Below are 26,823 nucleotides of genomic sequence, written 5' to 3' on the forward strand. Positions count from 1 at the left end.
TGTGTCACCTTCCACACACGGAGACAGAGAAGTGACGGGAGTGATGTGATTTCCAAGAGATGTTCCCAAATCCCCACACACCTCAACCATCGGTGTTGTCTATATTCACCTTACGGTTTGTGGCTTACTGAATCCTTCTTGTAGGATAAGTTACACTTGTAGTTTTTCATTAGTCATCTTATTTTAAATAGAACCTCAAAACACAAGTTTGCAAGAAGGATGAGAGAAAGCTGCATGAAAATACTGACTGGAGAGGGACAGTTTATGTTGGGAATTTGGGAAAAATGGCAGTGGAAATCCAAGATCACCTTTTTCTTACTTCACACTTTTGCCATCACTGAGAATGCAGAGATGGACAGGCAGGAGGGTTCAAGATTTCTGTTGAGAAATTCAAGAAATATTGTTGTCCCATTTTACCAAGACTTGGTGTATTTGTCCATATTTGACAAGTCCAGTGGGTTGGTTCTGGGCATGTAGGCTTTCTGCAATGACCAGCTCTCTCATTTTTTTTCCACTCCCAGGCCTCAGTGCATTGTCCTAACAGGAGGACCCATGACAAGACCTGCGCTTTTGGATATAACTCACGCCTTCACCAAGAACAGTGGTCTTTGCATATGCTGTGAAGTCTTTGTGGTAAGAGCCGCTTCATCCCAGGAAGGTGCTTTTTCCTCTCTGTTCACCTTGAGTTGTTTTAGGTGAGCAGAGCAAGTACAGGATATGATAGGAGGATGACAAGCAGTTTGGACAAGAGTCTTTTTCCTTGATTCATAAAACGAGGCCTAGCGAAGGCCCGTGATTCTGAATTTAAATGAGTGAATAAAGTGTGTTTCAGATTTCATAGGAGACCAACTAAAAGTGATAAATATTTCCAAAGGATGACCTTTGAGTCAAGAAAAAGAGAACTGGCTCAGAAATAAAATGAAGGCATTTGAGCTGATAACTGACTGCAGAAATATAGATGGTGGAATGAGCCAGAGAGTGCTATTATATAGATGAACTGATGAGCAGAGAATGAGACGTAATAGCCTTAAATGACAGCACATAGAATTTAAATTAAATATTTGGATAAACTTGATGACATACAGATAGCAAGGGAATTAGACTAAGTTTTTCAAGCCTTAAATATTCAGAGCTGAATGAGTTCCTTTTTGTTCAGGAGGTATGTGATAGACTTATTGGTGATTTTCCCAGAAGGTATTCAAAGCAGATGCTAGAAATTTAACAATTACGTTTTTAATTAATTAGTTTATTTTTTAATTGTGGTAACATTAGGATTCTCTTCATCAGGAATCACCACCACATTAACTATAATTACCGACCAATTACCAATCTTAAAAGTAGGGAGAAAATGTTAAAATTGTAACAAAATAATACATCTAAGTCCTCCAAACTGGCCTATACACATAGAAATAACCCACTCAAAATCCTTGCTGGTGTCAGTGTGCTTTTATAGCACTTACCTGTTCTTCAAAGCATTTTCCTACAGTTTTTCTTATTTCAGCTACATAACAGTATAGTCAGGCAAGAAAGAAAAGCAGCCTGTTCTCATTTCCCTAATTGGAAAAATGAGATTTGGTTAAATGAAATTATGGCACAGAGTCAAATGACATGAAAGTGGCAGAGGCCGGCTGCCCTTTTGTGCTGTGCTTCACCCTGAGGAGGAAGCCCTCCTGCACATGTACCCGTGGGAGCACTGTTAGAATCAGGTGGTTTACAAGCTCCACTTTCTGTCAGGAAGTCATGTAACCCTGGGGCTGGCCAACCGAGCTTTGATGCAGGAGTTAATTTTCCACATGGCCTCATGACCAGCTCTGAAGCATCCTTCACACTTGGCAATGCTCTAAATGCTATGTGAAGCAAGCTGGTCATAGTCTCTTTCCTCTCAGTGCTTTTATGATAGTAACTCAAATAATATCCCTCAATGCAATTATCTGGTAGGGGGTGGAGTGAATCTTACTCACTACATAAGATTGACAGGTTAAGTAATGACCTGCTGTGGCTCTAGAGGATTTTTTAAAATCTTATCAAGCACCCTTCCCTCACATTATCAACTTTGCTGCCCTAGATTAGTGGATTTCATTTTGGCCAATAGAATACAGGAGCTGGTTTTGATGGAATAAGCAGTTTGGGGAGTTTTTCCTCTCTAACAATTTAGAGAAAACTTAGTTTAGCAGGCAATAAAATATCTTTAGGACAGGAGAAATGAACTGGGAGCGTAAACAGTCACATATTGGCAAGGGAGAAAAGTCTTTCTATAGAGACAAGAGATATTGCTTTTAATTAACCCTTTGCTGCTTTAACCACAATAAAAGAATAGGATTCTGCAATATCATTTCATTTGAAGTAGGCACCTAAAACTGCACCTTCAATGGCCCTGGTTTGACAGGTATATTGGACCACTCTATACATCACTGTGGGGTCTCTCCAAGTAAGATCCAAGAGTCTTGCTCCCAGGAGCTGAAGTTCTCTTGGGGAAAGAAAACAGCTACTGCATTAGTTAATGACGTCCTACTTAGCTACTTGCTGTGAGTTTCTGAGGCTGCAAATACCGTCAGTATTTTTTGACTCCATGCTCAGTTGTCAGTCATCTTTGCAAAAGAACAGATGGATGTTGGGGGGAAGTCAGCACACTATTAGAAAATTTTTTCCGTAAAGCACAGTGGTTGGTGGTACGCCAACTTTGTAGAAAGGGTTAAATAGTACTGGGGATATTAAGAGACGACTATGTAGTTTTTAACTCATGGAAACTGGCGTTCATGGGCTTTTGAGACAGTCAAGTTTTGAATCACTCATGTCACTTTTTAGCTAAGTCCACATAATTTAGTCTTCCTGTGCTTCAATTTTCTCAGATATAAAAATGGAAATAATAATAATAGCACCTATGTCCCAGGGTTATTGTGAGAATTCTGTAAGATAAGCTTCCTAGACTTGCATCCTGGGGATGCTGTTAGTTTGGGGCACCGCTACCTACAGATACCCAACTCAGTGTGCTTGATTCATTTTAGTTGTGATCACTGATAGTTATTATCATTATTTTTGCTATACTGTAGGTGCTGTCTTCATTCCAAAAATATAGCTCCTTCAACAAAAATCTAAAGCAGTTTCTTAGAGAAACCAGGTCTGGACATGGGACCTTGGATATTTCAGACTGTTTAGATGTGTGCTCCTACTCTGCTCATCACAGGACAGTGGCCTGGCATATCCCTCTGGTGGCCGGTTATTTCAAGTGTTAGCTTGAAGTGCTGTTGCACTAGCAGGCAGAAGCCAGACTCAGAGCTCACTGGCATCTGGATGCTGGTGGCTATAGAGGGAAAAGCTTATGACTATAGCTGCCATTTCCTGCAACGGAGGCATTTTAAAAGGATGACTAGATATCATAATATTAAAATTAAGATAGTTATTTTTTTACTGGGATTCCATACCCTAACCTTCCAACTTTCTATTACAACTTCCCCAACAGATCCTCTTCCTCCCTCTTCTTGCCTTTTTTACTGTGCAGCCTAAAGACTGCAGATGAAGGAATCTTCATCAAGACAATTTTGGGGATCCTTCTTAAGGAGTCCAACTGGGTAACTTAACGTATTCACTATTCTTCCCTCTTTGAATGACCATATACATATCTCTGGGGCTTTATATTCAACATGCCAAGTAACTTTCTTCTTCTTTTGTACTTTATCCCTATCAACATAGAGAGAAAAAAGAGAATAGGAGACCAGCTTCTGTATCCCCCTCCTATTTCTAAGTATAACCCAGTTCAGGGGGTACAGACACTAGCAAGTATTTAGTCAAGGATTGTAATTTCCATCCATTCTACTCCAGGTAACAAGACATAAAAGAACACTGTCTTTGTCATGCAGTTTCTTCAATTACTCATTGGTAGTAGTTGGAGAGATAATAAAAGCAGTGATTGCAGATAACTTAATTTGGGTTGATGCACTTTTAATTATCTGCATATACTAAATTCAGTTCTAAGAGTCTTATGGTATCAGCTCATTCTGATTTTCCCATGTGAGAAAGCATCCTTTTTTTTTAAAATTTTTTTAAAGATTTATTTATTTATTTATTTATTTATTTATTCATTCATTCATTCATTCATTATTAATTTATTTATACAAGCACTGGGTACAGTCAGAAGCGCGGGAGGGTGAGCGAATTCACCAGAGCCAGAGCAGGGAGCAGAACAGGCAAAAGGACCGAAGCACACTGCTGAGGGGAGCAGCATGCGGCAGGAGATGTCTGCGCGCCATGTGGGACCCTCCTCCGGTGGCCGGGGAGCAGCCAGGGATCGAACCGGCACCGCAGAGGCTGTGGGCAGCTTCGCAACCCAGCGCTCAACCGCTGCACCACCGGGGAGGCCCGAGAAAGCATCCTTTTAATATCTCTCACTCATGCATTTCCCAGTTTTGTGTTTAAAGGCAGCCTATGTTTTCTTCACACAAACAAAACCAAAATATACTTTAAAGGTAGAAAGTTGATCTAGTGGATCTGAACATTTGAATACAAATCAGATAAAGCCATTATTCAAAAAAAAAAACAAAACCACTAGCCTTTTTTCTAAATTATTTTGTCTTAAAATTGCAAGAGGATTTCAAGTCTACAGTGACATCTTTTATTTGGTACCTTGTTTTGTGCTGATGTTTGAAAATGACAACTATTTTTTATTATTTTGAAACACTGAGAAAAATATTTGAGTCATGAAATTTACATTTCTGTAGATCAGAAATTGATGAATACTGGCAATTTTATGTGATTCAACTATATGAAATGAAATGAAATGACAGCCACATTCTCTTTCTCCCAATTAACAACACGTAACGCTTGTCATGCATGTTTAGATTCAGTATTTAAGTGAAACTATTATAGATTCAAACCAAAGTCCCTTTTATGACCACTTAGGCAATGGCTTTCTCTCTCTCCAATAGCAATGTCATCTGAGTTTAAAGGTTATTCTTCTAGTCAGGTCACATCTGTGCACCAATGTGTAGCTCTATTTTGATTAATGTTTTTCTGTTCTTTAATTTTCTTTAAATCTTGATTGGCCTGTCCTCTCCTCTCATTACAAAGGAGAATGGGGAAACTTTTGACCAACTACCTCCTATAGATCCCCTTTTAAAAATTTTTTAATTTGACCCTCACTCTTCCCCTTCCTCTGTTCTTCTGAAGATTTATAAAACATCTTAATAAAACCTAAAACTCACTTTGAATTCAAAGTATTTAAGAAAACTCAGAGAAACAACAACATCTCCTAACTCTATGGCACTATGAGGGAAGGGGCAGTTGAAGCACAGATAAACCAGGGAACACAAAAATTCTCATTTTTTTCTTCTATCTTCCACTTCCTCTTCAACTTTTACATGCACCAAGGGGAAAATACATTTTTTAGATGCATCTATTCTTTAGCCAGCAAGTCTCTATCATGATGTTAATAAAATGTTGCCATGATCAAATTCAGGAAGAGTGAAATGACCTGAGAATGGGCACTGGACTGCATGGTGAGATGAAATACGAACCAAATCAGAAGGGGAGAAATTCTCTTTCCGAAGGTTCCAACCAAAGCAGCAATGAACACAAAGACAGCAATAAGACTCGTAATGTTTTGAAAAATAAAGTCAGCAAGAACACTGCTCTTGGCCCAAATTCCTTTATCTGATCCTAAAGATAATGGAACTCCCTTGCAAATTCTTTTTCAGAGTATTCATTTATTTGAAGGAGTATCACGTCAGCTTCTTCTCCAGACTAAATAATTAGAAATTCCTTTCCCCTTTCTCAATTGATGTCAAAGCTATAATATACACAAGATTTTTAGAGCTTCTTCCATCAAATCCTGAATTAAATTATGTACTCATATTTTGGATCCTAATCGAAGTTAATGTCTATAATAGTTTAATTGGGTGGCAAAATCCACTTTTATGACTATGACATAGTTGAATATTGAAAAATTATCTTCCAGTATATCTTCCTTTTGTGTTAGTTTGCTTTTTCCTTACTACATTTGTATTGCAGCCTTGCCTCACATTAATAAATGTGCTACAGGGGTATTATAATCAATTTTAGCGAAGCGAGATTCTATATGAAATATTTTTATGACTTCTCAATGTGGCAAGAGTAGGCATTAATGTAAATCTCTCTGTCACAATTAATGTTTGATCTGGATTTTTGTAAAACTAATAGACAAATGTTAGATTGTACTTATTTAAGTAAATGCCAATTTCTCCAGGCGTTCATAGTCATTGTGGTCCAACTCAACATACTGATGGTCCAATACTTTTTCAGTTACTGGTTATTCATCTAATTTTTATACATGTCGAGCCCATGTTAAGAGAGGACAGTGGCATGCCCCGGGAGTCAGCTAGTCAGTGCCAAAGCTACACACCCACCACACTGGCTCCCAGCTCAGGGTCTTTCAGCTCTGCTATGGAATAAACAGTGGTGGGATTAGGTCTAGAGCTTCTATGAGATTGTAAGCACCCATTTATGATAATAAAAATAAATTGATGAACATCTCCCAAATCCAAATATCATACCAGACACTTTAGCATTACAACTTCAAGCAATCTTGCAGAATAGAGATTTGAGTCCCATTTTCTGAAAAACATGCCGAAGTTCAGACACAATTACCTCCAAACTGGCCAAACTTAGATTTGAAACCATTCTGTCTGACCACAAAACCTGGTATCCTTTTTAATACATCCTAAGCCCTTTCTCTGTCTTCAGAAACCCTCTAAGAATACTACCCCAAGCATGGTCTGAGACCAGTGGCCTCCGGGTCACTTGAAAGAAATGAAGTCAGAGATGTAGAAATGCATTAGAAATGCACAATCGCAAGCCCAGCCCAGGCCTACACACTGGTGTTATCTAAGACAATTCAACAAAATCCCAAATATCGCTATAAGTTGACTTTCCCAGGAAAAAATAGATTTGTACCCTGTCAGGCACATAGTAGTTAATCAGAAATACCTTGCAGCTTGATTTGAAACATGCAATGAAATGACTTAGCTTTAAGGAAGGTGAAATAATAGAATTTTTAGTTAAGAATGAGTTTGTGGAACTCAAATCTTGGAATTTTGAAATGATTCTTACCACAACACCTCTCTCCTTCTCAATCTCTTCTATTCTTCCAATACCAGAGATGTGTGAACTTGCTCCCACCTAATTCTTTGGGAGGGAAATGTTCATTTATTTGAGTGAAATTATGTGAGTACTACCCAGGCAATGGCAATATATGTTGTGGATTGAAGATCAGTGTGAGGCCAGAGGTGCAGGGCTAAAAGAATTCAACAGAGACAGAGTGAAGAACAGAACAGGTGGATTTTTTGAAATATACTGCTAAGAGAAGTAGCAGACGAGATGGGAGAGGACTGCACCCTCAGGAGGATTTGAGCCTCTCTTTTATACTCTGTTTTGGGGAGCTTTCTAACTTGGGGCACCATTTTGCTCCAGTTACCTGCTGGGGTGTCTGGCTCCTGCACTGGCCTTTGCCACAGAAACATGTCCTGGCCTCTGCTTCTGCATTCATATAGCTGGGCTGGTTTTTCTGGTCATGTGGTCAGTTTTATGGCCTTTTCCCCAAGGCAGTCTTATCATTCCCTTATCTATTTCAGCCTTTCAAACCTGCCTGCTGGGCCAGGAGTGGAAGCTGTTTTTAACCTTACTAAATTGTACTCTGACAATCTAGGGCATTTTTACCACACACATAAAGCCATGAATGGACCTAATACAAATGTCAAGGTATCCATGGCAGGGTTTGCTGCTCGCAAAACTGGGCTCTAGCTGTGATTTCATAGGTGTTCCTCAGTGTGGCTCTCTTGAGGCAAAGATCGATTGTGTATTTATCCTGCACTTCTTCAATCACATTTCCAGTATTTTCCTCCTGTACCATGATGGCCTCACTTAGCTCGTTCTTTTATTTGGCATGAGGAAATTAATTAAGCAGGTGATGAGACATCTAGACATTCTGGGTGGAACATGAATAATGTGAGCAGCACGGGTCTTCTCTAAAAGGTTGAATCTGCGTGAACCCTGTTTATGAGGTGTTTTCCCTGCTTTCCTGTTCCTTCACTCAATGGGGCATTGCTGGCTATTTTTGTCCTTTAGAAAACAACAGCAGCACGATATATAATAGTGGGGCTTCTAACCAATATTTCATCGTGTTGTACAGGGACCGCGCAAGCTGTGTGTTAAAGAGATGAACAGTGGCATGGCAAAAAAACAGGCCTGGCTTATAAAGAACAAAATCAAGGCTTTTTATGCTGCAGTGGCGGCAGACTGTTTCAGGGATGGCGTCCGAAGTCTCCTTCAGGTAAGGCTGGCATTGAGGGGACAGTGAGGAGGCAGAAGACAATTAGCACTCCATGTTAATGAAACTCCCCGAGCCATAGCTCCAGTTAGGCAGCCCAGCAACAGAGATCAATGCAGATGGTTTAGGAATTCATGTTGAATTCCCGGGGACAGGCCAAGCTAAAACAAAAGCAGAGAGGTTCTGTTACAATGAACTGTGAGTGATATACTGGAAATGGAAAATGAGCTTGCCTTTGGCCACCAGCATACATTCTGTCCCCAACCTTATTGAAATGCAAATTTGTTCTGATGGTTGACGACATTCAGGATCCCATTAAAACTTCAAACTATTTTTACATCTCATATTGCACATAGCGATGCTCAAGTAGACATTCTTTTTCTTTTTTCTTTTGCAAATGTTTTAAGGGCAGCTGCTACACTCAATGGAATAAACGCATGGTGATCTGGGCATAAAACCTCCCAATCCACTGAAATATTTCCAGAATTTTGAATGAATATAATAATCTTTGTGGCCCAGCACTAACTAATGCCCACAGTCATACTAACTTTCCTTGCTATTCTTTCCTTTCTTATCTTTCTATAGGAACTACACAGACTTTCCCCCTAGTTCTCATCTACATCATTTAGACTGCCCAAAGATCCTTAGTACAATCCAGGAGACCTCAGAAACTGTAGGACTGACTTCTAATCACTTTGGCTTAATATGGCTGAAAAGCTCTTATTGTACAGATAACAAGTGATTCATTTAGCTTTCAGAGTTATTCTATACAGGAATAGCAAAATTCAGGACTGCATCAAGGTGATTCTGATGCTTAATGCAGGCAGGAAAAAAAATATTGATTAAACTGTATATTTTGGAGATGAAGAATATTTGATGCATTACTCTCTCTAATATTCTCGAGAACACTTGCAAAGTAGCTGCACAGGCGAACAAATCATTTTTAAAAGACCTATTACCCCCAACAAGCCTCTTTTCATCTGTTATTAATTTGCTGGAGATGTCATTACAAAATACTGATTTTTCTTTCAGCAGTAAGTTACTTTTCAGAAGCTCTTAGGTTAAATACGTTGGAAAGGTTACATGTTTAATGTAAAATTATCATATAAGATTGGTGAAAATAATAAAATTTCCAACTAGGAGTGGGAGGACAGATATAGAATAGAGCAGAGAGAGAAAAGACAAGCGTATAGAAAACAATTCTTATATTAATCTGGAAGAAACTGTTCAAACTTTTGACAATGCACACATCTTATTTACATGAATTTCTTTAAAGAAAAGTAGCGGCAGAGGGATTAGGACAAAAGGGCAGGACAGAGGGCTTTTAAAGAGCTGCACTGACAATTCCATCACTTTGAGTAACGCCTTCTTTGTGTCTAAGAAGTCATGAGATGAATAACCATACTCCCAAGCCATAGTCCTAGAAAAGACAGCATCCACAATGCTGTGTATCTGCCAAGGGCAAATGACAGTGCCAAGGAACTATTCTGCTCCCTGTATATTTCCAAGAGCAGTGCCTCAAATGTGGTGGAAGCAAAGTTTATTTCTGGAACCCTCCATCAGTGACTGCCTTCTACATGCTGCTGCCCCACTCACTATTCCTCTGACCCAGATGTCAGAGGAAATGCCTGCAAATGCCTCTTCTTCTAGGAAGCCGGCCATGAATCCTCAGCTGGCAAGCAAGTTTTCCTCCTTTGTGTTTCCATATGAGTCCCTGTTGCATCTGCACTTGAATTTAATTATTTGTATAATCTTGTCTTCTCCACCTTGTTCTAAGGTCCTTAAGGCCAAAGAATATGCCTTACAGCTCTCCTACAGCACCTAACAGCGTTTTGCAATTAATAGGTACTCAATAATATTGCCAAATTAAATTTAATTAACTGGAAGCCATATCCTGTCAGCTAATGGGGAGAATGAAACTCCTGATATAGTAGATGGCTATTAATGATACTGTCATGTAAGAGGATTAGGTTCCAGAAACATAGCTCACTTACTCTTCAACAAATAACGTAAAGAGAGGTTGCAGCCATCCTTGTATGTAAGAATTTTCCAAACATGGATTTTATTGCTAATGACATTATAGATATAACAGGTGGAAATGCGCTTTGAACCACTAAGTTACAACATGTATGCCAACAGTTATGCCGACCCTCACTTGATTTTAAATTATTGAACCATTTTAATGAGTATGTCAGAAGAAATGCAAATGACTGCTAATTTAGAAAAGCTACATTTCTGTCATCTAAAATCCATTTATGGCTGAGATGATTTAGAACTAATCTTTCTATTTTATGCTTGGGTACGGGCATGAAGGACATGCACTAAAATGTAATCTAATCTTCAGAATCTTCAGAACATTACTCTGGTGCCCTTTTGGACATTATTTTTCATTTGCGGTGGCAGTTTCCTGGTAGGGTAGGGATTGCCCATGTGTTTCTCTCTTCTGTTTAGGCCTCAGGCTTAGGAAGAATGAAGCCAAACACTCTGGTGATTGGATATAAGAAAAACTGGAGGAAAGCTCCCCTGACAGAGATTGAAAACTACTTGGGAATCATACAGTAAGTGATGGCTTTCAAGACATGTTCTTGTTTATAAAGTACCAGCCAGGACCATACATAACTGATGCTGTTGTACCAGATTAAATTGCCTGCGAAGAGGACATTCCCCTGGTACCCTGAATTCTTTACCAAAGTGGAAAAAAAATGCTACCAATAATAGAATATGAGGGAATCACAGTGTGAGCAGAGACAGGGTGGGGGAAATTTGATGTCAAGGAAAAAGATAAATATTAAGAGTTACAACATTAAAACTTACTTATAAGATTAAAAGCAAAGGACTGCTAGGTAAGGGAGGGATTGTTTCCAAACAATGGGAGTGGATCATGTGCCCAGTTCAGTCATGGTCTTCTGAACCTTGGATAAAGTGTTCACTACCTCAGAACCTTGGAGCTACCTTGGCTGACATGAGAATCCCATACGACAAGTATGTCTGACATGGAGCAGTGTTGGTTTATGCACAGAAAGTACATTTTAAATAACAAGTGACACCTAATTCCCAAATATTGGGGAAGTCTACAATAGAAGTAATAATGGCAGTCCTCAAAGGAAGGACTAAGCATATATCAAGCTAACATCCTTAACTTAAATTGTCCCACCTAATTCTCAAAGAAGACTTTGAAGTAAGTGTAATTGTTCCATTTTATAAGTAATGACATGAGTATTGAAATTAAGTAAAATGCAGAACATGGCTGAATTTTTTAAGTGACAGAGCTGGAGTTCTGTCCCAAGACCATCCAAATTCAAAATTTAAATTCACAACCACAATGCTACGCTGCCTCCCAAAGTGCAGATGTCCTCAAAGTATTGTCTGAGTTGTTCCCTTTTTTTTTTTTCAAGAAAAGAAAACAAATTTCATACTGAGTGGTACAGCTGTCTCAGTGACCATTCTAGAAAATCAAACCTTCCTTACAGATTTGAATATATTTAACCAGATTTATATCAAGGGGAACAATATTAACTATGCCCAGTAGGCATATTTTGAAAATGGAAGTCTTCCTATCTGGATTCTGATTTTATACTACAGGGTATAGAACATGCCCCGAGAGATCTAGCTGTACTTAAAAGTCCATAATACACAGGAAAGAAATCCTCAAAAAACAAAAAAATGCATACACCAAGCTGTGTCTTTTGGTCCCTGCTAGAGTGATCACATTTATGACAACTTCAGGAAATTTAGGCAACATAACAAAAGCACTCAAATATTAATTGTATTGAAAGAAGTGTGAAACAATAACGTTCATCTTCAGAAATTATATGCATTACTGATCAAGGAGAAATTCACTTAACAGTCCTCCTAACTGGGGAATCTATGTATTAAATGCATTCTTCTGAATTTTGTTTCCCAAACATACCAATCCTGGATGCCATGTGCTGTCTTCTGGCTCCTGCTAGAAGATTCAAGAGGTTAAGACTAAACCAGGTGATCAGAGTCAGAATTTTGCCAGGTTCAGCAAACAACATGTTGATGTATTTAGAATCAGTCAGTTGCTGAACAGACCTTCTTGAAAATGGATTATATCTACTCTGTTATCCAGATTCTTCTAAAAATTTCATCTTTACCTCTGGGGAGGAAAGGGTGGAACTAAAAAGAAGAAATATATAAATCTTCAGTAAAGAATTCATTATTTGGTGCAAAATAACCTGGGATCATCTTGCAAGTTCCCAGCCATCCCAAACATTCTAGATAGTCACAGGAACCAAAATAACCAAACACAGTAATTCTGAATGGAGAAGACTTCTGACTTTCATACCAAAATAAAAAATTGGTTTCTGATAATATAGTTCAAATATGTACTAGTATCAAATTTAGCTGACTTATAAGGTTAAATGACTTTACTACCATGGTAATGGGGTTAATCTTGAAGGAACACAGTAATATACTCTATTTCCCTTTCTAACATTTTTGTTTTATGACAAAATAAAATATTATATTATTATTAACATAGGGGTATTGTTACAATAAACTAATATTTTAAAATTTATCTTTAATATATTTTAAATGTAGTATTCCCAACTATAGTATAATTTTATTTAGGATCTTTATTAGTTTTAATCGACGGTCAAAACAAATTATGTCAAACTTAGCAGCTGGAAACAACACAAATTTATTATCTTAGAGTTAAATGGTCTAGAAGACTGACACTAATTCACTGGGTTAGAATCAAGGTGGTGGCTGGGTCATTATCCCTTCAGGAGATTCTAAGAGAGACTTCCTGACTTCGCCTTTTCTGGCTTCTAGAAGCTGCCCACAGCTCAAGGCCCTTCCTTCCTCTTCAAAGCCAGTGATGATGACTCAAATCCTTTTCATATCACTTTTCTCTGACTTCCTCTTGCGTCTCCCAGTTTTACTTTTATTAAGAAGAAATGATTACACTGGGTTCATCCTGGACAATCCAGATATCTGTAAATATCGAGGCCCTTAGCCTAAGCATATCTTCAAAGTCCTTTTTGCCATGAAAAGGCACATATTCACAGGCTTCAGGGATAAGAATATAGGTGGGTCTTTGGAGACCCATATTCTGCCCAACACAAAATCCATTTTTTTTGTGTGTGGAATATATTGTCTCATTTGTTTAAATCAAAAACAGTTGGAAACAAGATTTATCAGAAATTTCCTTTTTGGCAATTCGTGTTAGAACCTATTTATTCTGTTATATAAAGATCACTTATGGTTTGAATTCTGAATATTCACATTACACTGAATTTATTTATAATATTGTTTGAAAACTCAGTTTACTTTGGCTATTAGAAACTTGTTTGCATATAGTGAGACAGACTGCATTGCTGCATTGCTGAAGACTAAAGGAGAAAATTTTAAATGAACTTGAAGTGATAATCAATTTGGTTCCATATTTAGGGCAAGAGAAAAAATATTCTATAAGAACATGGATAAAAGAAATTTTCTTTCCCTTCTAGATCATCTAATTCCATTAGTTTGATATAAAGAAGGCACAACAGTTAACCTCAACTACATAGGGTTGTCATGAAAAAGCATTCCTTCAAATAGTCTGTCTGTCTAAGACAAAATCAATAGATGTTCCATATCAAAAAGTCTTGCCATGTCTTCCTAGTTCTCCAGATTGAAAATACGCTGCTCTCTAACACACTGGTCACTCTATCAGGATGAGCCCTTGTCAATACACCAGAGAAACAGAAGAACAATTTGGAGTCTATATGTGTCTGTATATACATATAGATATGAGGGAAGAGGAACAATAGGATTTAACTGCCTACTTTGCTTTAAGGGTATCTCTAAGTACAGGACCAAAGCAATGGATTGCCACCACTCTGTGCTCACTCCACTGTCCATTCAAAATCCTTTCCCCTCTAATTATCAGGAGAAGATGGCTGCTTTTAGCATAAAGGCAGCCTCTATTTCCTCTATTCAGACAATGACTGGGCCACATAAGAAGCCACTGTGGTCCCCACACAAAGACACAGGGCAGGTGAACTGCAGTCAAAGTGGCAGTGGTCCCACCCAGCAGAGGAGAACTCACTTTAGTGAGGAAGGTCTCTGCTGCCTCACAAAGGAAGGTAGCTTACAAGGAGAAAAATAAGTCCTTGGCTCCAAATTGCTCTTTAGTGGTACATTTTTGAAGGATAATTACATTAGGGTGGTTCCTTTTTCCCCAAATAGGTTTGTTTGCAAAAATATTGAGTATTAATCCCCCCATGTCTTTGTCCTTCAGATTTTTCAATTTAATTTTTTTAATTAAACTAGATGAAAAGTATTCTGTCTAAAGTCAATACTGAAAGCGCCTTAGAGGAAATAGAGCCATTTTTGATTGGGAACTAACTCCTCAATGGGTCAGGGGTTGGGCTGATAATTTCATAGGCTCTTTATAGCCTGGAAACTCTTCGAATCATTTCAGTGATTGTTTTGTTTACGATAGAAAGGAATCAATTATTTTTTTTAAAGTGGTAACAAGCTCTTAATCAAAATTTTAATCTGTACATGACTTGAATCATTTGGTTCCAGAATAAATGAGTTGGTAACTTTCACCCAGAAAACATTTTTAAAAGACAAAAGAAAACCTAACAGAAATGGCATAAGCTCTTGCCTACATTCTGAAGTGAGTTTTCATAGTTTAATTATATTAAAATCCTAAGAGCACGTTTAATATTACTCCATAGCATGGGGATCAAATGAGTCACTGTCCTTACTAACCACTTTGCTTTCGCTTCCAGTGATGCATTTGATTTCGAGATTGGTGTGGTCATTGTCAGAATCAGTCAAGGGTTTGACATCTCTCAGGTTCTTCAGGTGCAAGGTATGTACTTTCATTATTCAATCAACAAGTATGTATTGAGCATGTACTCCAGTCTTTTCCCTCAGTCTTTTCCCCACTGCTAACACAAAGGCCTTTGTCCTGATAACCAGAAACATAGAGTAATTCAGGGCAGGTGTCAATTCTTATCACAAAACCACAGAGCCAGTCTCACTGAAAATAAACACCTTCAGTAAAATAAACTGCCAAATTAGTTTCTGCAAGACGTTTCAGAAAATGAAGATGGATTCTTTCCTCGGAAAACCATGTTTTATTTTTAAGAGTCTATGATCTAGTTTGCAGCTCACATGGAAATGAGCCTGAATATATCACACTGTGAATCACTAATCTAAGTCAGAGGCAGAAACACTAATTCAGATTAGTGACTCTGCTTTTACCTGTAGATTCGGTATCCTTGTTTCATCTTGGAGTTTAAGCATCCCCTCTTATGAGTGGAGTAAAGGACATATCTAAAGAAGAGTCACTGGACTATTAAGACAGAACCCTAATCTATGACTTGTTTCTTTAACTGAACTTTATATGATAGAGTCTGCTGATAGCAGAAACAGAAGAATATTTGAAGGTGGTCTCTCTCGCATACCACCCACATTGGTGTAGATGTTGGGTTGATAAGGACAAATAAGAGTCTATCTTTATCTCCAAGAGACTCAACCTTGGGATGGAAATGGGGATATTATCGGTGTGATAGTTATATTAATAGTCATATTTAATGATAGAAATTAACTTTATGCCACATGTGACAAAGAGAAAAGGGACACCCAAACTTCAAGAGGACTTCCTGGAGTTTAGGCTTGAGACCTCGTGGATGAGTAGGAGTTAACCAGGCAATGCTGGGTGAGAGAAAACTAAGAGTATGGAGAGCTCTATTCCTAGCAGATAGGAGAACATTAGCAGAGGTGTGAAAACCTGGGAATATGGAGGATGAGATGTATGGGCAACCCAAAGCAAATCAGTCTAACTGTTTTCCATCTGAAAAAAGAAAATATAATTTGTATTTAGATTGCACATTTACTTTCTATGTTATTTTGATCTCTTCAAGCTGAAAAATGTGATATGGCTAGAAAATAATGCTCCCATCCCTCACTGCTCCATCCACCAAAATACATCATCAATTTAATTCTATAACGCAACACAGTGAGCAAATTCTGCAGTATTCCTGAACGAATCCTGGCAGTGAACTGCATCCCCTTTTAATTTCCCAAGGGATATATCTGACTCAAATCTACTTTGATGTTTGAAATATTTCTGCTTCTTAGTTAAGAAAGGAAAAATACAGTTGGATGCTAATAAAATAATTATAAGTACCAATTATCTAGGGTAAACAAAAAAAGTTACACAAATACATGAAGAACATGCAAAAAACACAACAGCATAATGATAGAAATTAACTTTATGGCACATTCCCATGCATTGTTTTGACGTTTCTGTGATTTACAACACAACCCTCATATTAGATTTTGAATTGAAAGAAATAAGCTTACGTTTCATTATATTATGCTGTAATATAAGGCTTAATAAGAGCCTACTAAATCTTAAATATTGCATTACACTATGTTAATGATTATCATCATAGTTTTTCAACACAGGCACCACAGTGTCATCACAGATTATAATTTAAAGGAAATATTAGCAATTCAAAGTGCCCATATACTGTAGTTAATAAAGCAGTGAACAGAAATCAGCTTTATAGGTAATTTACCAGCTAATGACAATTATTTCTATACTGTGTCACAGGCTTATGTGAGGAGAATAAATTTTTATATAAATAAGATCGATGTTCATAACATTCTAACTTGTATACTACAGTAACTCACCCAGTACCAATGGCTGATCATTTCTCTTAATAAATTCGTATATTACCTGAACGAACAAACAAACAAACAACAACAACAAAAAAAAAAAACCCACAGTATTTCATATTATTCATCTCCCAGGGGTATTTAGCAAGTTTGCCAACTACAACAAACAGTCCAAATCGTACTGGTAGGAAATAGTGTTGAAACATGAGCTGCAATATATTGCGTTAAGTGTTGTGCGTAAGTACTGCACGATTTACGGCCTTCTCGGAGCAGGGGCTGCTGCTGTGTCTGATGGAGTGCCTTTGCAAAATAATGACAGATGGCAGTGTAGTAAATAATTACTTGATTGCAAGGGCGACCACTGCAGGATTGCTTCCTGCCTTCCATTCAGCTAGACTTCACTTGGGGGGTGGCACATTGATTCACGTGAGCATTTGCAGCTTTGAACTGATTGACCAAGGAAAGAATCATAATTTAATCATTAGTAAAAAAAAAAAAGGGGGTGGGTGCAGGGAAAAGGGAAATAAGAGGGGATGTGATGCCTCGGTGGGTTCCCCTGCTCTCCCTTCTGTTGTCAGACCACTGACTGTCTCCAGCCTTAGGATTCAAAGTGAATTGCAAAGTGCAGATGCCTGCCTATTTCTAAAAGACACCATTCTAAACAAAGACAGGGGAAAGGGCATTTGAGGCAGCCTTAACAACAAAACTGAATATCAAACTGTAGTCACTCCAGCTGGTTACCATACAACCGGTTCATAAAGAGTATGAAAGTAGTCGCTGTTAAGCAGTTTGGGCGTTTGCTCAAAGGTATAGCTCAGGATTCACACTTTGTCCCTTTTATATTTGGGGGTACATATAGAGAATTCTCTCTATTTCTCTCTCTCTCTTTCTCGCTCTCGCTCTCTGGCAGTGTGGACTTGTAAAGCATGCTATATTGAGGAATTATCTAATTCCATTGACTTCACTCAAATTACTCATCCTCTCTGTTTCACTTTTCACATTTTGAAATGACAATAATTATAGTACCTACCACATAGAATTGTTTTGGATGTAAGGGTATGATGGCCACAAAGTGTTTGGCATTGTACTTGGCAAAAAGTAAATTCTCAATAAATGGTAATAAAAACTAATGTAAATTCCACCCTCAAGGAGTCTAGTGAAAATAAAGTAGACATGTATCCAGACTTCTTAAAATTCTTTCAATTCACATTAATAATTACTGGAATAATAAAATAGTGCAGGTTGTGTATTCCTTTAACAGGCACATATTAGCAGTGAGGGCATTGGCACTGAAGGAGGATAATAAAGAAAGATGAACAGCAGAATGGAAAGCAGAAGATTTGGCTCACTGGGTGTGCAACCCTGGATCAATCACTTGAGCTGTCTCAACCCCAGTTTCCTGAACAGTAAAATGGGGAGATGCCTACAGTCTCTTCCTGCATCCCAGGATTGGTGCTGAGATCAAATATGATACTGTGTGAAGGGCTTTATGATTCCTGAACATTAGCAATGTGGAAGTGATGGTGGTGTTGAAAGCAGTGGTGGAATGGGGTGTTTTTATTGTCAGTTCTTGTGGAATTAGTTCATATCTATCCATTGACACTCCCTTGGCTTACCCCCTTCATGGCTATGGTACACTTTTGCAAGTCAGCTAGCCAGTACTCTTGTCCAAATAAATGTTTTGACAAAGTCTACTCTTGATTTCCTATGCAAACAGAAGCGAGCAGTATACCAGATAGATAATTCAGAAGACCAGATAATCAAAACATCACTTCTACTTAATGTTGAAATAAGTAAAGGCGGGAGTCCACAGAAGGAGGCCTTAGATCACCTACAAAGTGAATAATTAATAATTAACTCTAATGAGAATTTGCAAAATCATTGTGCAAGTGATCATACCCCCACGTGGATCTGAAAATCTAAGATGACCAAGCAAGCAGATTTTAGCATTTTAGAATAAACTCTATCAACCTCTATTTCTCTATATTCGTTTTTTTTTAAAGATTTATTTATTTTTATTTATATAAGCACTGGGTACAGTCAGAAGCGCAGGAGGGCGAGAGAATTCACCAGAGCCAGAGTGGGGAGCAGAGCAGGTAGAAGGACCAAAGTACACTGCTGAGGGGAGCAGCGGGCAGCAGGAGAGGTCTGTGCGCCATGTGGGACCCTCCTCTGGTGGCCGGGGAACAGCCCGGGAGCAAACCGGCGCTGCAGAGGCTGCAGGCAGCTTCGCAACCCAGCGCTCAACCGCTGCGCCACCGGGGAGGCCCTATTTCTCTATATTCTGAGGCAAATGTTGAGTCTGACTTGTACCAGCAAAGTCTGCTTTTGTGTCTTGGACCTGGAAGTTTGCAATTTTTCTCTTTCTAGGATGGGCTACATGTACATACTTCCAAGCAGATTGTTGGAGTAGCTTCGATTCACTCAATTAGCTAACTCTGTTACAAAGGAGGATTTATTTTTTTTCCTCCTTTGTCCAAACTAAAGGATAAATATCAAGGCAACTAGGGGCTAATCTCAGAATATGCTGGAACCTGCCAAAAAGAGAAAAACAAGGAACATCACCCCACTCGCAGCTGTCCCAAAGCAGCTGTCCCAAAGCAACTCACAAATCTGCACCTTCCAGATGTCAGGTTACCCTAAGTCAGCAACATCCCAAGGATAATAGCTCAGGGGAGAGTGCCCTGGGCTGTGACTACAAAATCTGGTGGGTAGCCCACCATATGTACTTTATGTCTTTGGGGTCTTTCCTTTACAACATGTTTGAGAGGCCATAGTTTTGGGGAATTCATTTGGCTTTACAACATGTGCCTGAAAGTGTTTAGATCATCAGATAAGTTGGAGTTAATGACATAATGTTAATAAGCCCAAACAAGAAGTCATCATAGCGGGACACATACAGGATTTAGGGTCAAGCAGACCTCTTTGCATTTGAACCTCATGACTTGCCAGGTGACATCAGACAAGTTTATTTAACTCTTCAGAACCCATTTCTTCATCTACAAAATAAAGATAATAATAGTAACTCTCTCAGGGCAGTTTGGGGAGGAATAATATGCAGAGCAGTCCCTGGCCCCCAAAGAATGTGTGATAAATAGTAACTGCTAAAATAATTCTCAGACTTCTCAAAAATACTCAATTTGCTCCGCATGACTAAGTCTATTTCCAGAAGCTGCGTAAATGCACTGCCTGTAGAATGTACTCTTTGCTTTGTTTTTTAAGAAGCTCCAAAGCAGTTCCAAAATGTTGAAATAGTTGTTTATTCTTTTTGCAAAACTATAAGGTAGAAAAGGATAGGAAATCAGAGTCATAGGAAAAGTAAGTGTCTCACCTAACGTCACATAAAGCCAACAGCAAAGCTATATCCGGTCATGACCCCCAGGGCAATGCAACTTGTGTTCACCTTTCAAAAGTCAGGGGTAAACAATCCTTATCTGAGCTTTAATACCATCAATCTAATTTCTCATATTTTTTAGAGCCGCTGATCTTGAGAGCCTTTGAAGCTTTGGGGAAATCACATGGGTGATTTGACCTTAAATCTCATGCCACTGGCAAAAGATTAATTGCAAAGACCTGGAAAGGGGCCAGATCATTCTGCAGAGCCGAATAACAGTACCGTCTAGGGATGTAACTGTCCTGACAGATTTAGTTAGTACATAATTGATAAATCTAGAGTTTGTATAGCTTCGTTTCCCAGATAGATAAGGCAACAGGCTCTGAGGGTTGACATTTACACAAGCCTGACCAGTGTTTTGTAACACTGAATCTAGGGTTTCTACTCTCCACCTCCAGACATGGCTCATTTTTTTAAGGCTCTGTTCTCAGCAGGTAATAAGATGAGTGGATATGTCAAGAGATCTCCCTTGCCCGCTGTAAGCAAGAATGCCCATCATACTTTAGCACTGGCCTATAACTGCTTTTAAAATCTTATTTACACAGATCCAGTGCATGTTGAGGTCAGAAGGATTCAACATATTACATAGCAGCTAGGAATTTTTCATTACAATCATAATCCAAAAAGATAAAAAGCAGCCAGATTCAACATCAAAACTTGAATAGTGGGGATGACCCCTAGACAGGAAATTTTACAGAGTTTGACTTGTTCCAGGCTCAAGTGCTGGGAGGCCCCTTTGAGCTATTTCAGCTCCAACAGCCATACATAAAACCGCAGGTCCTTCCCTTCCAGAAAGTATTTCACTTATCAAAAGTAATTGCTGGTGGATGTTTTTGACAGTAATTAGTATTTGGAGCCCAAGGAGTTTATTAGAGGGTTTGGTTATCTTTCCTTAATTCTTGTTCTCCAGTTTTATGTTTCAACTCAGGAAGCATCACTGTGTACCTTATATACACCCAGCATACTTCTGTACTTTTGTCACTTCCAGTTGTAAAATATCTGATCCTGTCACTTAGGTCAGTAAATCAATGGCTTTTAGTGTATATCATCATATGTACAATGGATCTGGCTTTTTTTTTCCTACCAGTAGTGAATAAAGATGGCACTAAATGACCTCCCTTCCTTTCACAAGCGAAAACCCAGTGACTTCATATAACTTAACACATAGAGCTGTTTTTCTGAGCTAGTTGTTACTTTTGGACTACAACTGACTGATACATTTTTAAAAATCATGTTCTGTATAATCATTTTATAGCATATGCACCCACTAAGTGGTTTTTGTTTTGTTTTATCAGATGAATTAGAGAAACTAGAACAGGAGAGGCTGGCTTTGGAAGCCGCTATCAAGGATAATGAATGTGAAGAGGGCAGTGGAGGCATCCGAGGCTTGTTTAAAAAAGCTGGCAAGTTGAACATTACAAAGCCAATTCCAAAAAAAGGTAAGTACTTCTAAAATTTACAAAGACAACAAAATGAATCAATACTGGGTCCAGAATTCAGCACCTAAGAAGTGAGCAGCTAAGATACAAAATGTAAAATGTAAGATGTGGGGCATTAGTAAGGATGGAAGAGTATTCTGTTGAGGTGGTGGTATGGATAAAAGGGAGAAGGAGTTGTCTTTATCAACAGCCTAAGCCCTTTGTACCATCTTGCTGCACACATTTTATTTTAAAATAGAAATATTTGCCTTCAAAAAAAGGAAAGTGTTAATCAAGATGGAAAAGAGATAGAAATCTTAAGAACCAGGGGCTTCCCTGGTGGTGCAGGGGTTAAAGACACAGAATGATCATGCTATCATACACCACTGCAACATGTGTTAGATTCCCTGGTGGGCCAGAGAGATACCCACATGGCCCAGATACCCACATGATCCCCTCAGCAGTGTATTTCAGTAGATCTGCCTGTATTGCTCCCCACTCTGTCTCTGGTGAATTCCCTCACCCCCTAAACCCCCGGCCTGCACCCCAGTTTTTGTATGCATAAATAAATAAATCTTTAAAAAAAAATGAAATCTTTAGAACCAGTAACCAACTTGGTTTGTGAACTCCCCCCCCTCCCAACCACTACCAAATACACACACCTCGCCGACATTTCAGCAAATTGAAAGTTTACTAGTACAAGTAAGGGAGGGAATCCAACTAGTACTCTAATTTGAAGAAAGCATCTTTCTCACAAAACAGGATTCTGGACTTGAGATGTCCTTGGTAATAATTGAAGGTAGATTTCTGCTGAATCATACACTTATCTTTGAATGCCAGGTGTACATTCTGGGACTGAAGACCACAGAAAGAGAGCTTGTTAAAAGTTTTATAAACTGGTGATTCAGACATCTGATTTTTTTTTTTTTTTTTTTTTTTTTTGAAAATTGCTTTCTAGAAATGCTACAGGTTTTAAGTCCTGGAGGTCCACAGCGACCTCTACTGGCATAAAATTAGAATATTAACCTCTACTTCTTTCATGCACAAATATTCGGGAGTTTAAGTAGTCATTCACTGGTGTGAGGCCCAGGGGAAACCGTTTCTCTAGGATGGTCCCCAAGTCAAACAAAATCCATTTTAAGACGTGGCAGGCTTCTGGTCTGGGTTGACAAGAGCTAACTCTTTAAAGAGGTGCTTCAAAGAGGGACCTTTTTCTACTATAGCCCAAGGATGAAATTTCACCTGTAATATAATATTTTCATATAGTTACACAGAGTGGTGGAGAATCCAAACTTTACCCCATTCAAATGCCAAAGGAACCCTCAGGTGCCTGGACTATTCCATGGAGTATAGGCGAGTGTACTATGTATTATTTACCTTAAAATGACATTTTCTAGGAAAACCATGTGTTTTAATCTAAAGTTGGTGGTTCATCAAGATTTTCAGGATATAAATATTAGAATGAAATTCCCTGGGTGCTAAATACTATCTTCTTTTCTTTCTATTTATTTAGTTTATTTGTGTGAAGAATTAACTATGTGTTGAATCTGCTTGATTCAGTGGTATGATTCAGAAAGCAATAGAAAAATCAGAAGTCATATCACTACTATTCTCTAGCAACAGGGAGGAGGGAAATATAAATGTTCTTATTAATAAAAACAGGAGTTATTTATTCTGGAAGCCTGTTCTGCATCACATACTTTGGCAAAAAATGTACTCCTCTGAAAGTCAACATGTCTCATTGTTCAGAAAAGCAACATAATGTTGTGTTTTATTTCCAACAACTAACATTTCAAATATACCTTTAAAGTGCGCCCCCTTCACTGCTCATTGGTTGACAATTCTTTTGAGTTCCAGAAGCGAACCAACCCTGTCTCCAGGCGCTCATACATGCTTAAATTTGCCTGTGAGTGGGTGCAGAGTTTGGTTCATTTTTGTATTTACTTTCTCCCTCAGCTGTCCTAGGAAGATGGAAACAATATAAGATAATTGCTTCAGAATTGACTGACCCCAAACACAGAAATAGTGAAAACAGAACAAAGCATCTTCAGAACCTCTTAGATCAGACAGGCAGCTATGAAGAGGCTGTCAGCTCTATTCTAAACACTTCCTGACACCGCCTCTTTGAAATCACGTGATGAAGTCACAACTTGCAAACATGTGGAAATGAGAAATAATATACAAGGTGTAGCAATGAAACTCTTCCTGGCAAATAGGAATGAGGATCCTGATCAAACACTAGCTTAGTTCCCTGGACACTTTCATTATGTCATGTTAGTGTGGAAACCGCTGTAAAAAAATTTTTTTAACTATTTTATATGCATCCTTAACTCAATAAAAGCATTTTGTCTTTCATGGTTCCTGGCTTTTTCATGTCATTCCCAAAGATTTCAATCGCTCCAATAACTTCACCTTAGTTTTACAAGACTCTTTTTTTTTTTTTTAAAGAAAAGAGGACTAAACCAGGCTGACGTTAGGAGCAAAAGGTCATAGAGAATCCTGATCTCTGGCAGCCTTTGTCATCCAGACATTCACCGGATTTACACCAAAATGACCCTCAAATGGATAAATTGCCTAACAAAGAAATACTTTTGATTCTATTGCTTATATCTAGAAAATCAATCACATGTTCTATTTTCAAGTAAATCTGAAAATAGGATTAAGTTATATCTGAAAGTTGGAGGGAAATTGAGACAGTGTGACTATTGTATCAGATAGTTTAACATTGTTACATGTCTAACTGAAAATTCCCCTTTGAGAAAGTATATTAAGGACCTGAAAATAATCCACTGCTCTGTAATGAAAACTGTAATCACAGAGCCAATATCAAATTTATTTAACCATGGTCAGTGATGAAAACTACTGAGGGATTCAACTTTTATCTTTTCACAGAAATAAGCACAGTATTTACCTATAAGTATAAAGAAAGTTGCAAAGTCATGACCCTTTCTCTATTTTCTTAAATAGAGAAAGTTATTGTGTTTCTTTCCTCAAATGACAAATATATTACTTTCTCTTTCATTACAGACAGCAGCATTAACACCATCCAGTCCATGCATGTTGGGGAGTTCAACCAGAAATTGGTGGAAGCCAGCACCCAATTTAAAAAGAAGCAAGGAAAAGGAACAATTGATGTTTGGTGGCTGTTTGATGATGGAGGTAAAAAAAGAAAAAATCCAGAATATACACTAGGGAGCAGAATTTCTATGTTGATAAATTTAACAAACTGCATAAGGAGGTATCTGAAAATTATACTGGTTAAAGAAGAACCAGTTCTCCAAAGATTTTTAATTATTTAGGAGCTCTGAATGTTGGGATGAATACAGATGTAAAGCGATTAATTTCCTTCCAGTGAGATATAGTCATCCTTTCTGTCATAATTTACTCTTTTTTCAGGGTTAACACTCCTTATCCCCTATATCTTGACTCTCAGAAAAAAATGGAAAGACTGTAAATTAAGAATCTATGTTGGAGGGAAGATTAACCGCATTGAAGAAGAAAAAATTGCGTAAGTAATATCACTTTTGCTCAGGGATATTTGGATGTTTATCATTTTGCTGCTCAATTTTAAGAAATTTAAGTGTCTTTCAGGCACAGTGGATTTAAAGACAAAATTACTGGGGTAGGTAGAGACAGGGAGAAAATAAGAATGATAAATCAAATGAACAAAATATAAACAATTGGTAAATCTGGGATTTTTTTTTTCACTATCCTTGCAACTTGTCTGTAACTTTGAAATTATAGAAAAATTTTCAGTTGCCAGGTGAAAAAGAAAACTCCAATATATAATGGTATGATACAGAATAATTGGTAGTTTGTCAGCAACTCTATAAAACATACCAGCAAGATGATCATCAACAAGTATTAAAACTGATGCTCTTTTTTCCAAATGATAAGGAAACAGAGAGCTGCATATTATCTTGCCTGAAATGTGACTGCAGAACTGAATTTGCTACTTCCATGGTCTGCACCTACAGGAATTTCTCTTCCCCTTCCCAGGAATAGCTTAGCCCACACTTAACATATCCAACAATGTATGGATATTAATGAAAGTCAAACACTAACCCAAGCTGCTGACTAAAAGCTGAGCTGTAATAAGATATGATTGGGTTTACTGAAACACCGCACTCTTTGACTCAAGATAGTTAAATATCTAATGTATTTCTTGTATTTTCAGAATGGCTTCCCTTCTGAGCAAATTTAGGATAAAATTTGCAGACATCCATATCATTGGTGACATCAACATTAAGCCAAACAAAGAGAGGTATGAAATATCATTGAACAAGATCCATTGTTTACCTGTAGCAGCTCTCATTCTCTTTAGTGTTGATTATAAAAGAGTAAAAATGTTATGTCTGTGCTGTAAAAATTCTCTTACAGAATAAAAAGGAACTGCAAATCACAACATAGAGCTATCAAGCACATTCTAATGGAAGGAAAAGATGAGGGAGGGAATGAGAATTGTTGAAATACAGGTTAACTAGCATTTTAGAATCACCCTTCTGTTCTTGGTGTCTATGGTGGCAATAGCAGCAGGAAACACAAGTTCAGTCCACTTTGACCTGAGCTGTCAGGGTGAGTTTTTATTATTTAAAATTGCTGTTGGGGCATCCTGAATAGGGAGCTCTGGTGGAGAAAATATGGAGACAGTTTGTGTCTTCTTGGTGCATGATAGCACCAACGATTTGAGCTTGAAGGTACTTTCAGCTTGAAGGCACTAAGGATGAAACACTTAGAACCTATGAACTTGGAGCGGGGAGGGGGTTAGACTCTGACACCATCTCATGTCTGGCAAGGAAACCTGTTGGCTCCCAAATGATTAAGTGACAAATTTGAAATAATTATCTAAATAGCTTCAAAATATGACATGATTTTTCTCCTCACTGTCTATTAAATTTGTCAAGTTCCTCATATTTGCAAACAACGTGTAGATTAGATTTTTACAGGGGTTCTCAAAGGTGCAAGATTATCTGGATAATGTAGCCAATTGTGAACCAAATAAACTACTTAGAGATTTAATTTAGCAAATGTATTTTCAACATTTCATCTCCAAATTCATATTTCTTGTA

At 38.1% G+C, this 26,823-nt stretch overlaps 1 protein-coding gene across 3 annotated transcripts in view; it reads left to right on the forward strand.

The window, feature by feature from the left end:
* The window catches only part of SLC12A1 (solute carrier family 12 member 1), an 82,764-nt gene that overhangs the window by 48,405 nt on the left and 7,536 nt on the right, over positions 1–26,823 (forward strand). For all 3 annotated transcript variants that reach the window (XM_037502427.2, XM_037502425.2, XM_037502426.2), the window contains exons 17-24: positions 522–633; positions 8,159–8,299; positions 10,748–10,854; positions 15,043–15,125; positions 21,632–21,775; positions 24,782–24,913; positions 25,151–25,262; positions 25,932–26,018. In XM_037502427.2, coding sequence (XP_037358324.1) covers positions 522–633; positions 8,159–8,299; positions 10,748–10,854; positions 15,043–15,125; positions 21,632–21,775; positions 24,782–24,913; positions 25,151–25,262; positions 25,932–26,018 — 918 coding nt within the window. The remainder of the gene's footprint in view (positions 1–521; positions 634–8,158; positions 8,300–10,747; positions 10,855–15,042; positions 15,126–21,631; positions 21,776–24,781; positions 24,914–25,150; positions 25,263–25,931; positions 26,019–26,823) is intronic.

This window comes from Talpa occidentalis, unplaced genomic scaffold, assembly GCF_014898055.3.
Source record: "Talpa occidentalis isolate TD23 unplaced genomic scaffold, MPIMG_talOcc4v2.1 talOcc4.11, whole genome shotgun sequence".
Classification (NCBI taxonomy): Eukaryota; Metazoa; Chordata; class Mammalia; order Eulipotyphla; family Talpidae; genus Talpa; species Talpa occidentalis.